General features: G+C 35.4%; 1 protein-coding gene across 1 annotated transcript in view; it reads right to left on the bottom strand.

The window, feature by feature from the left end:
* The window catches only part of ADAMTS3 (ADAM metallopeptidase with thrombospondin type 1 motif 3), a 255,690-nt gene that overhangs the window by 57,597 nt on the left and 184,429 nt on the right, over nucleotides 1-13,664 (bottom strand). Inside the window, exon 5 of the mRNA XM_074324473.1 lies at nucleotides 3,636-3,835. Within this exon, the coding sequence (XP_074180574.1) occupies nucleotides 3,636-3,835 (200 nt within the window). The remainder of the gene's footprint in view (nucleotides 1-3,635; nucleotides 3,836-13,664) is intronic.

The raw sequence follows: 13,664 nt of genomic DNA, 5'->3' as shown, positions 1-13,664 counted from the left end.
ATACCATAGGACTGTTTCTCCCCAAATCAATGGAAGGACACAGACATTTTTGTCAGTTTTCTTCCACAATTTCTGTCTAAACATATGTGACATGTAAAGAAAGCCTTTAAGTTTGGAAAGGGTTTGAGTTTAATGAGCCATGACTTTAGATAACCATGGGAAATCATGAAGCATGACTAGTATAGGAGGTAATAATTATTCAAACATTGTTAGGGGGTAAAAAAAACAATTTTCTTGGCTTCAGGATTCCACGAGGCTGTTCCATTAGAACATCATTACTGGTTTTCTTCATGCCTCCAACTCTGTATTTAATTGATAAATTTGAGACAGAGTAACAAGCATGCTCATCTCAGTGTTTTGGATTTAACAGTCCACAGTAGGGCAATGAGGGGCAGAGAGGAGAGGAAGAGACGCAATAAGCTGTCTGTCATGCTTAAAAGCTGTCTTCCTGTCTTATAGGGGAGACCTGAAATTATCCAGTTGGAGAGGGATAGGGGTTATAAGTAACATTGTTTAGTTTAAAACACGTTTTTTTTAAACCTTAGCACTATTGAAATTTTAGAGGAATAATTCATAATTCTTTGTGTTGTAGAGCTGTCCTTGGGTTATGGTGTTTAGTAGCATCCCTGGCCTCTCTCACTAGTAGAGGTAGCACCTTCTCCCAGATGTTAAAAACCAAAAATGTCTCCAAACACTGCCAAATGTCCCTCGGGGCTGGGACAAACTTCCCTCAGTAGAGAATCAATTATTTAAAATAAGGAAAATCTTTGTGGCTATACACTTAAGTCATGTGCAATTCAGCTCTCATCAATAATAAAACAATTTATTCTCCATCTATCTATTCACTGTGTCTATCTTTCAGATGGTTATGAACTTGGGAGGGAATGGAAGGAGTCTTATTGTTATCGCCTCAAAACCTCTACCTACATTAATTACTCCAAAACAATGAATTTACTAAGTTTTAAAAATCATTTTCTCCTTTACAGTTCCATTCTCTGATGCTCTATTAACTTTGGAATATTTTTTAGTATTTGAGACAGATATTCAACCTATTATCTGACCTTTTTAATGGACTTAAAAACAAAAGTTCTTTCGACGGTTATAAAACCTAAAATGCATCCTTTTGTTTACTTTTTGATACCTAAACTTACTGTCTGGTGAATATACTATATCCATTTCTATTTTCTTGTCAATAGATCCCACCTACAAAACCTTTACATTTTCAGGTGCCCTTCAAAAAACAAAATAACCTATGCAAAATAAAGGACCAGCAACAGATAAACAAATCCCTAAAGACCCAGTTAGACTCCTAACTTTCTGGTTAATTACAGAATGAACATCTTATCAAACCTTTCAATTTTATAAATACAGAAACAAAATCCCAAGAAGGAATTTGTCTAAGGTCACAGAGTCAACCAGTGAAAGAGCTTGAACTAAGTCGCTGCCCCCTAAGTCCCAACTTAATATTCTTAACCCTTAACAACTGGAATGACTACTGTCATAGCTCCCTTCTCTAAAGTCTCACGGAATTTATAATACAGTACCCACAATATAAGTATTAACACTAGCATACCTTTTACTGCTTGTATTTTTTTTCCTCCTCAACTAAATTATAAGTTCTGTGAGGAAAAGGACCATATCAAATCTCTGCTCTCCGATAATTTTCTGTAGTCTGAGCACTAGTTAGCGGCCTAGGAAGTCTGTAATGACTGACTGCCTTGCTAGTGGTAGGAGAAAGCAGCCCAGGTACACAATGAGTGGTAGAAGTGGGAAGAGCATCTCCATCGAAGTTTGTAAATTTTAGGTAATTTTAGAAGTAAATTTCATGTTGAAATCTAAAACATGATTGTATACTTCTGCATGTGTACTCAGCACTGTAGTAAGCATATGGCTTGCATTTACTAATTCAATCATCTTAACATCCCTAGTAAGGTAAGTCCTATTATTTTTCTCATACAGATGGAAAAACTAAAGCAGGCATAGAAAGGCTAAACAACATTCCCAAAGTTACACGACTAGCAGGTCATATAAAACGTTAATAGTCAGAGGTGGCCGGATGGCTGTTTGGTTAGAGTGTGAGCTCTGAACAACAGGGTTACCAGCTCAATTCCCACATGGGCCAGTGAGCTGCGCCTTCTTCAACTAGACTGAAAACAAGGAGCTGCTGCTGAGCTTCCGGAGGGGCTGCCAGATAGCTCAGGTGGTTAGAGTGCAAACTCTCAACAACAAGGTTGTCAGTTCAATTCCTGCATGGGATGGTGGGCTGAGCCCCCTGCAACTAAAGATTGAAAATGGCAACTGGACTTGGAGCTGAGCTGCACCCTCCACAACTAGATTAAAGGACAATGACTTGGAGCTGATGGGCCCTGGAGAAACACACTGTTCTCCAATATTCCCCAATAAAATGTATTAAAAAAATGTTAATAGTCAATAGTTGAAGGCATTCATTTAATTGACAATGATGAAACTTTATAGACACCTATTGTCAAGCCTAGTAATTTGTTTTCTGTGCCTTCATAACAGGAATTAGAGCCAATGAACAAATAAAAATGTGTTTGAATTTCTATACTCATTTTCCATTTCTCAGAGACACGGTGTATGTGGAATTTTAAAAATTGACATCTCAGTGAACAAAAATGTATTTAACATACAGGCTTATTTATTCATTAGAATAAATAAAATCATAATTAATGAAATTAATACTTTTTCTTCTCCAGAAAAATTACTTGAAATCTAATCTGAAGCATGGAAAAATAAAGGTAAACAACATAGAGATACCCAAAGAAATTATGTTAATAGTTAAAAGCTGAAAGAGAGAAAGAATAGATTTAGGATTATACATTTGATAGATGAACATAATATATATTTCATAATTCTAAGAGATTAAATATATAAAATAGAGTGTACTAATATCTGAATTATCTTTTAGAAGAAGGTGGTTTATAAATTATTTCTCTTCAATTGCTCTCTGCCAATTCACAAGGGAAAAAAATGCCAGTTTGAGGATGCTTACTAAATTTCTTCTGGATATGATTAAGGCTCATAAAACAAATAAAGAAACATTTAAAGAGCCCGTCTGACTGCATTGTAACACTGTGCTGAGTTACCTGTGCTTTGTACATATATTATCTTCCTCATATAATATTGTAAAATATTACTCCTGTACAAAAGCTCTACCAACAAGAATCTAGACAGAGTTATCAGGCCTAACTCATTCTTTATCATCGTAGGATACAAAATGATGTGAAAAGAACTATTTCATCCTTTGTGCTCCATATCAAGGCAGAAAGACCAAGTCCTGAGAGTTTTGATTATCCTCAGAACAAAATGAAAATCGTAATTCATGTCATGTCATAATTCATACCATTATGATTTTTAAAATTAATGATTTCCCCTTGATGACACTGGAAAACTACCTGATCAACCAAAAGAAATGTGTGCTTTATGCTTCCTCTATTTTTGCATCTTTGTATATTAAATATGTAGCTCATTGTTTGCATTTAATGCAGTTGTGTACACATTTTGGATGCGGGGTGCATTCATGAAAGTCCCCACACACGTTTCCAGAAGACAGTAACAAAATAGGAGGAGTAAATTAAAAGGTCGAAAAATTGCAAAAAGGAGTCACTACTCACAATGTTCATCAGGGTGAGGAGGTAGTTTTGGACGTGCTCTTTGCCATGGAAACGGACCACAGAGTCATCCACTCCCAGTAGCACCTCGATGTTGTAATCATTTTCTCCTGCGTGTCTTCGGTGCCTCATTGTTTCATTCAGCTGCCTGTCAATGCTGCTGTAAACAGTATCTAGATCATCAAGGCCTCCCAGATCCGACTCTATTAAGAAACAACAACAACAAAAATTACTCAGGCATGTCAGTTTCCCCAGTGGACCTTCTAATAACTTCTTACAAAAATAATCTTCTAGGGGACCTATCGTTACAATCCATAATCAATGAAACATTGCTTTTTCAGTTTATTCCTTAAGTAATGTGCACATCCATATGGTCAGACAGACATCCTATAAATTCAACATAAAACAGCAACACTGAGGGTAAATGAATATTACTGTACAGAGAGCAATATCGCCGTGCAGGTCGGAATGTTCTTTAAGATCAAGAGTAGTTTAGTCTTCTAGCTGTATCCTCAGTGCAAAGCAAAATGTTGGTAGAGAACACATGATTAGTAGTTACTAAACAAGTGGTGATTATAAAGAAAAAATCATGTGTTGATAAGTTTACAGTGGTTAATTTAAGTAACTATAGAATGTAGAATTTGTATCACATAAACTTAAGTCTCTCCTTTTCCTAGTAGCCTGAACTTAAAAATCAAAGGATAGCATGGCAACACAACAGCATCTGGTGGTATAAATATTGATCCCTATATATTACTTTATTTCTTCTGCTATGGTTTTCTAGCAAATACTGCAAGGGAAGAAGTGGATATACAAGGTACATCCACTTAACATTATAGGTCTACACATTTGTGCTGGATAGCAGTTCATTTCAATCGCCATCTAGCTGCATCTATGAAATGCCAAAGTAAGAAACTCAGAACATTACTAATATCTGAAGAAAAATAAAAGTATAAACCATTTTTTTATTTTATGCAGTTGAAGGAATTTAAATTTGCTTTCTAAATGGAATTACACACACATACACACACACACAGACACACACATATACACAAAGAGAAATAAATATACAGATATACCTACCTTTGTCTATCTGTACCTATCCATCTATCAATCAATCTGGAGACAGTGACAGAGGCATTCTTAGGTTCTAATTTCCTAGATTATCTGCCTTCAGATTACCACATTTTTGGTAAAGAAAATGTTTTTGGTGAATTGAAAAGGTATCATTTGGATACTAAAATAAAAGCTATTCAAATGTTTTGGTAAAATGGAAAGTATACTCATTTCCATTTCAAATACATAAAACCTGGAAAAATTATTTTATAAACTGCCTTGGTATCTAACATAACATATCTAAAAACACACTTGACAGAACCATGTCTGACTCATGCTTTATATGTAGGTTTATTTAATGCTGTATGGGGACCTGTAGACTTTTGAATCAGTGTCTGACATTAATGAATAGGCATTTTCCTTTCCACCTTGGTGGTTTTAGTAAAGTTGGGAGTGGGGGGAAAATGTGTCTCTTGGCCAGAAAGATTGATGACCAAGCCCCAGCCACGTGGGATTAGTAGTAGTAGAAGTACAAATCCCACTCACACCCTTTCCACTTAAAAAAAAGATACATAGAAACACCAGCCCCCTCCCCTAAGAGTATGGGCATCAGCTCTGAATGTGACTACTCAGCTTTGAAAGCTATACTGTAAGTCACTCTAACCCAAGCCCAACTTCTAGATCATTAGCTGGGAATTTTCTCCTCATTGGGGGATCACATTGGCTCTACAACACATAAATAACTCTCACCACCATCCACATCAAACAGAAAGCTTTCCTCAAAAGTTGTTTTTAAGAGTTGTAAACCCACGTTGAAGGCAAGAGACTACACCTGTAAACAGCTTCACTATTCAACCTCAAGTCTTTTCACACACTTGAGAATGTGAAAGGCTGTGATAGCAAGCGTACAAATAGGAAATTCATACATGAACTCCCAGTTCTAAAAATGGCTCTTTTTTTGGCAGAACTGTCAGCAGCAGAAACCAATGGAAATATACTGGCAATGTCATCATATCATTAAGTCTGATGCATGAATGAAGAAGGCTGAATACTTATTTCAGAGAGACAGTTCACTCTGCTCTAACGCACCTTTGGTTGGGCCTTTCCATCTCTCCTTAAATAGGTAGTTTTCTATTTAAGGAGAGAATCTCTTTTTTTCATCATGAAACTTAGCAAGGAAGAATGAAACCTTTTTCTTTCAACCACTGCTTTTATTCAATCAAGAATACCCCTGTCCCCATTTCTCCCTCTACTGTACACTATTCTTTTCTATGATTCTTAAAGTGGGCAATGTCAAACATTTCAAAGAAAAACAGTGGAATAACTTCTTGTACTTTTCATCTATACACGTCTCTATTAATCAGACAATTCTGAAGCTTTGAAATATCTTCATTCATCACGAATTTTTCTCAGTATGCCTACTTTATAATTTAACAGTAAATGACTAGTAGCATGAGCTTTCAATCAGACATACCTGGCTTCAAGTCCTGGAAGTGTCACGTCTTAGCAGTGTTATTTTATTTAAGATGTCTAACTTATCTAAGCGCCAGTTTCCTCCCCTGTAAAATGGGATACTAATACCTACTTTGCAGACTTGCTGTGATATGATTAATAGTTGCAAAAACACTGTGCACAGTGCTTAGATGTAAGTGCTCAAACAAATACTATTCACTGTTACTACTACAATAACGATGATGTGATGATAATCATGATTTCCCATTAAGAGTTGTCAATTTTTAAAGCTTTCTACATTATTTTATACGTCAAAAAACAAACAGGTACAGTTCTTTTAAAACAGAGGTAAGAAAGAAATCTGAAATTAGTGAAGGAAAGTCTAAACTGCTGACAACTTTAGAACGAAGGAGGGGAATGGTATCTCCTGCAGAGCGCAAACTAGATACAAGGAGAGAAGCATCTAGAATGTTCACTTTGAATGTAAAATTAGGATTAAACCCAATGAGACAAGCTTGTTTAGTAGACTAAAAACCTAATACAAAATTGTACAGAGCCAGCTTCTAGATGGCACTGATCTTTACTCAACACATACTTACTGAGTACCCTCACGCAGACCCTGAGAAGGTAAAGAACTACTTGCACCCCTCTAGGTATAACTCTGGGAACCACACAGCTGTACTGGATTCATAGTCAAAATGTATCTGGATTTGTATCATGTAGTAACAAACAATAACTTACGCTTGAGTCACTATCACAATTTCTAGTTTAGGCAGATCTAATTGGGGTACTAGAGCATGCTTTTTAGTAACAGTTAACACTTTTATAAAGGTTCAGAGTTTAAAAGCTGACAGACTGACAAATTTTTAGATGCCTCTGTGTCTAATTTTAGGATTATTGCTGTGCCCCTATAAGACGTAGGAACAGGACTATTAAAGGGCAATATCATGCTATCATGTCCACTCACTCCCTATCAGATCTGTTTACTGCAACGAGGACTGAAAGGAATCACATAGAAAGCAGTAGGCAAGTTCAAGAAGTGAAAGCTGAGTGACGTTTTGTATTGAGTATTGCAAACTATGGATCTCGGGTGGCCTCCTACTGGCGTCCTGCTGTGTAAGTGCATTCAAGGTGACTTGAATGGCAGTGGCTGAGTTGGACAGCAGACAGTGAGTGACGTGAATTACAGGAAATTAGCAGGAAAACTAATTAACAGAATTAGCAGGAAAACTGAGCAACTTTTAAAAAAGAAATAAGTCTCTGCAACAGGTTCAGGGGTGCTACTATTCCCCACTCTTCATTCCAGAAAAGTGATGCTCCGAGTACTTTTCAAGCTCCTCAGAGATATCAAAGGCAATCCCTCTTAGTACTTAGACTGAGTGAGTTTTCTTTCTTCAAACTTTTTGGAAAATGGAAGTTTTTGCAACTTACCTTAGAAGTTACTGATAAGAGGTAATTAATATTTTGGAAGCATTGTAACTGTATCGTTGTGTATGTCCCCTAGCTTCCCAGTTGCTGTATGTGAACTTACAGAAAGAGAATAATTTTACTATAAAGACTGTTTTTGCTGCAATAAAATATTTTGGGAAACATAGGAAACCAATTAAGTCACAATAAGTATAGTTATTTTAGTGTTAAACATAGGATTGTTAGTGTTAAATCAGGATTTTGAATTTAAACAGATAAAGTACAATATAACTTGTCTTACAGATTGTGAACACTTGGGCTTAAGACATTGTCAAGATGAAATATGGCATATACGTACATACACATATATATATACATATACATATACATATATATATATATATATATATACACCTAATTATATTTACAGTGCAAGATTGGCAAAATCATTCTCCACCCCGGAAGAAATTCCTATGGTCTGAAAAATGGCAGGAAACAAAGATAAAATTGGAAAGGTTACACGTTCTGAATCTGATACAAATATATTGCGGTTGGAATGCATTTGTACTGTCATAAGAGGCAGTGAGAGAATCATCTACCCTATATTCTATCCTCTCCTTCCTAAGGAGAATGTCAATTGTATTTGAGGTGACAATAAATCCAGCTAAAAGTCATTCCCAGGCTCCCTGTGACTAAGGACCACACATGACTGAGGATAAGCCAGTGAGGTATGAGCAGAAGTAGTGCTTATGCCTCGGTGGCCTAAATGGGCTTGTATGGAGGGCTCTCACGAAGGCTCCCCAAAGGAAGGTGATTCGTCTTGGTAGGTGCTAAGTATCTCTTCACTCAATATTTCTTCCTACAGCCTGGAAACATGGATACGATATTAAGAGTTCTATGAGGTGATGTTGGAATCAAGGCATGTGCTGAGTAAGATAGGACAGCTATATAAAGAGGGGATCGGATCCCACAATGACTGTGGAGCTGTCATCTCAGCCCTGGATTGTCTAACACCAGACTTTGCTACAAGTGAGGAATAGCACTTCTAGTATATTTTGGCCATGTTTAGGTTTTCCTTTTTTAACATCACAGAATCTAGTCCTAACAGATATGACACTGAAAAGATTCAATTTTGTTTATTAGGCTCTCCAGGCATTCTTACTCCCTTTGGAATGAAAGTTAATACATGAATAAATGAATGATAAAGACTCATTTTACCAAAATGTCCCATAGCAATTTTCTTCATAATGCATCTACTGCAGAAAATGAAGAATCATACCGTTTTGCAGTAACAATAAATACAGAATTAGTCTATATGTAGACATTTGACATTCTTCATGAACGGAATACTGTAGTGAAAATGAAGTGTCTGAAATACCACAAGCTGTATTTTCCAATAGTAGGTGGAGATCCTAAGGTTGGAGCTAGTAAATAGGCATAAAATCCAGCAGTCATATGTTAACATCAGAAGCAAAGAGAAGTTAATTTAAATAATTGTGTTGACCTGTTTGTATCATCCAATAGTGATTTTTTTCATTATCTTTAAAAAATTTATATTGTTATCAATTCCTAAAAAGGCACAGTGACAACATCTCCATATATATGGGGGCACCATTCTACCAAGATATAAAATATTTCTGTGAAAAGCAGCTGAATCCTTCACCAACTAGGAAATTCCATATTGATAGTTCAAAGATTTATATTCACACAAATTTATGATGGCAATTCTGAAGTTTTACTAAGTAACTTAAAAAAAAAAGAATTACCCTTGCAAGAATATTAGTTCCCAAAAGTTCTAATTCTAAAATACATTTTTGACTACTTTAAGGAATGCATATGACATTTTTTAATGGAATATTTCTTACCTTTAAAGTGAAAAAAAAAAAAAAAGATTTTATGTTTTGGGTTCATGATCATTAGCATACAAACAAAAGAAAAAAGTCATCTCAGTGTCCAGTATATAGAAAATTCTGACTTTTAATGAGAATCTCCTATATGTCAGAATATTTTTATCTACAAATAAAGAAAACTTTACTTAAAGTATTTTAACTTTGTAAGCGGGCATTTTCCTGCCAAATCGCGTCGTAACGCGGGGCTTTTTTGACATTTTCTCGCCAAAATTAGACTTTCCGTAAAATATTCATATCTTTCAATCTATTTGATATTTTTCTATGAAACTTTCAGTGTTTTAGTTTAAAAAGAGGTGCAAAATATGTGTTATTCTCGTCTCCCACGCTTTGGTATAAAAAGCGATGTGACGAGTTTACTCGTTTCCCACAAAATATGTGTTAAGCAATCAGAAAACATAAAAGTTTGCCTTACAAGAGGTCCTGAAGTAGGGTGATTCCTGGGCTAATTAGTACATCATCAACTACCCAGTTTTTCCATCTTTCCCTATCCTGCCATTCCTGGTGTACAAACTCTGTCTTCAGATTAGCTTCTTCGATTGTTCCAAAATGACTGTACCAATTCCAGCACCACAGACAGATACAACAACCTGTATCTTCACACATGTCTTAGGAGAAGGCAAACATCTTTTGTGGAAGCCCTCTGGTACATTTAACTACAGTTTTCAGTGGCTAGAATTGAATTAAATGCCCATGTAAAAATCATTCATAGGTAAGAACAGAACCTCATGTATGTCTTTGTCCAACTATGTCAACCTTTGTGACTGAGGCCAGCCTCTTCTGAAGCACATGTTTAAGAAAAGTGGGGGTTTATGAATACTACTAAGGTCCTATGAAAAAAATAACGGGGGAAGTCCTTAAAATAAAAGAGGAGGGGAAATAGATGTTGTACAGGCAACCCACATTGCTGAATCCTCCATCTCAGACCTTCCTCTTCCCGCATTCCCTAGTAACAGCCTTCTACTGGTTTCTTTTACTTTATATTAGTTTGCATTAACAGTTTGTGGTTAATTTCTCTTACTATAATCTGTTTGCCTAGAGATTACTTCTTCATTCTTTTGGCCTCTTAATGTTTTTGGAAAGGTACAGTCCCTCATTCTCCGAGTAGTAGACTCTCCAACCATTTCTTGAATAAATCACTAAAATGGGTGTGGACTGAGTTGTCAGACAAAATACAGGATTCTCTGTTAAATTCAAATTTCACATAAACAACAATTATTTTTAATGTGTGTCCCAAATGTTAATTGAGATATACCTAAAACTGAAAACTCACTGTTTATTTGAAATTAAAATTTAAATGACAATCTTGTATTTTTATTTGCTAAATCTGGCAACTCTAGGTGTGGGGCAAATATCTTTCTCCAGGTCCATATAGTTACATGGATTTACACCCTCCAGCCTCACTTCTGCACTCTATCCCTCTATACTCAGCTCTAGCAGTGGGCACTCCCCCAGGCGTGGCTAAGTACTGTATTCTACTGCCTTGACTCTAGTAATTGGTTAATGGTGTGAAAATTGCCTAAATCATGCCAGTCGAACTATGACCTAGGACTGTTTTATTTGGAGCTACTAGGAAAGAGAAGTTCTCTTTACTAAGTTCAAAACTAGAAGAATATAACACTGCAGCTACTTGGGACTAGCACTGAGATAGCTGTTTGTCTATGTTTAGTGCAAGAAGAAAAAAGTGAAGATTACTAATGGAGAAAATAGTTTATGCTCCAATGATGACTTTGAACCTCTGAATCCAACCATCCCTTAAACCTTGGTCTTTTCAGTTTCATTAAGTCAATAAATTATCACCACCTCATTTTCTCTTTTATCTGCTTTTCAAAAATGTTTTGCTTAACACGATTGATCTTGGTTCCTAACAACTGAAATTAAAAGAACCTGATAAATAAAACTATCCATGCTTTTTTCTACTATAGTCATCAATTGTCCTCATTTCACTCCCACTCTTTTTTAACAAACTATTCTCAGGCTATACCATCCTTATATGGTGATGGACGGAGAACTGATGGTGGGTGGTGAACACACCATGCAGTATACAGATGATGTATCATAGAAACATACACTTGAAACCTATATAATTTTATTAACCATTGTTGCCCCAATAAATTTAATAAATAAAATAGTTGAGTATAAAAAAAGGACAATATATTCTGTTTAATCTCCCAAATTAATTATTTGATTCTCTTTATTTCATTTTAAATGAAGAGCTTTGTTACTAGTGATCTGTTTTCTAGTTTGTTTCTCCTGTTGCTCTTATTCAGCTAAAATCATACAGTTAGTCCTAGAAAACACTACAGTTCTTTTTTCAAATTTTACTACTCTGTACATTTAACAGCATTTTAATTAACATTTATCTCCTCTTGATTAAATTATATTCTTTCCTTTTTAAGGGCAAATCATTCACTAATTGTTCAAAGGTCTCAAGACTACATCTGGATTTCTGTTGCACAATTTAAATGTTTTACTTTTTTGATAAAGCAGAGTAGAATAGAAAAAAAACAATCAGTTTCCAGTAATATCTACATCTCTATTCAAAATTAAGTCTTGTACAGACAGGTTACGTGGAAATAAAAGCCTGTTACAATAAGCAAAGCTTAAACCAGAGTGTCTACTTTTCCAGCCAGGAAAAAGTTCATCTCTACAGGAGGAATGATGTGCTTTGTAAAATAGCTGTGAGGTCACAGGCATGAGGACATTGGAAGTATATTCTCCTATTCCACATTAAGCAGTTTGGTGAATTGCAAACATCAGTTTATCTGCAACCATGCTGGTAACCTTTAACTGATATTTCAATCAGGTGAAAAACAAATTAAGAAATCCCTAAACTGATGGTCTCTGATTTACATTGTTACAAGTTACATAGTTCATTAACATGTAAATCTGGCTAAGAATTACATTTGAGTCTCCTGGCTTAGATTTTGGTTAATAGTCACAATCTTTCAGAAATTCAAGCTCTTATTAGTCAATAATTTGTCATCTAGGATACATTCAGGCATCAGCTGCCACTAATGAATAGATAGGTATATTGCCTCGGTGCTTTGGAAAGACATTATAATCTACAACACTACTAGCAGACAAAAAGTCATCTGTTACTGGATAGCATAAGTATAGTAGAGCAAGACAAAACATATATTCACATGTTGGCTTGTTTAAACTTCAAGCCCTCAATCCTATTCCAATGGTTCTTAATACCAAAATCTCAAGCTCCAGGAGGGCTCAGTCTAATTTATATTCCAAACCAAGTAGTAGTGCACTTCACTACTACTCAGGCTGAATCCATACAGATCTCAGGACCAAGTCCAGAAGACAGTTATAATATAATATCCTACAAGGTCTGAAAAGTAATTACTTGTATACATAGACGGTCCTTCAGAGCTTTTAACCTATAACATGTTTTTTGATGAAATTTATTTAATTTATTCACAGTAACAGTGATTTACAGATCAAATATTTGAATACTCACACTTATCTGGGATTTCATTTTCACTAACAGAAATAGGAAGAGCAGAACTCAAAAAAAAAAAAAAATCTTATCATACACCATCACTTCTGGAAGCAGCATAGAGAAGCAGTCGAAGGTAAAACACTGGTGAAATAGGTCAAGACTAAGCCAAAAATTAAATCTATATTATTTTTATCAGTGACAGTACCACAACCATGTCCTTCATAATTAGTAATCATTCCTAAGAATTTTCATTTGGCACTAGGTGTCGTGTTTTAGAGAAAACACTCTGGGATATTTTGAATCAGACTTGGTTTTGTTAGCTGAGTTACAGGAGAAATTATTTTTTGGGGTTTATAACAATAGAATTTATTCTTTCACAGTTCAGGAGGAACTTTTTCAAAGCAAAAAGAAGGCAAAATCACAAAACAAGTTAAAAATTTAGAAAATATTTGCAATATATATCACAGAATTATATCATAATTATTTAATTGATAAAGAGCTCTTAAAAACTGGAAAGAGAAATACCAAATACCAATGGGGAAAAGATGTGAACAGAGAGTTCAAAGAAAAAGCAGATGTCCTTCAACATATGAGAAAAGGCTGACCTTCACTCATAAGAGGAAGGAGAAATTTTAAAGTAGGGGGAGGGGAAGTGAAGGAAATAGACCAGAAAAAAATTCTGAATCATCATCTAAACCAACAAAAAGCTGATAGCTTCAAATATTAGGTCAGACACTGAAAGGACTGATACAGGCT

Source organism: Rhinolophus sinicus, linkage group LG02 (genome assembly GCF_036562045.2).
Source record: "Rhinolophus sinicus isolate RSC01 linkage group LG02, ASM3656204v1, whole genome shotgun sequence".
NCBI classification, from domain to species: domain Eukaryota; kingdom Metazoa; phylum Chordata; class Mammalia; order Chiroptera; family Rhinolophidae; genus Rhinolophus; species Rhinolophus sinicus.
The sequence above is the reverse complement of the archived record's forward strand: the minus strand, read 5'-3'. Positions and strand labels throughout refer to the sequence as shown.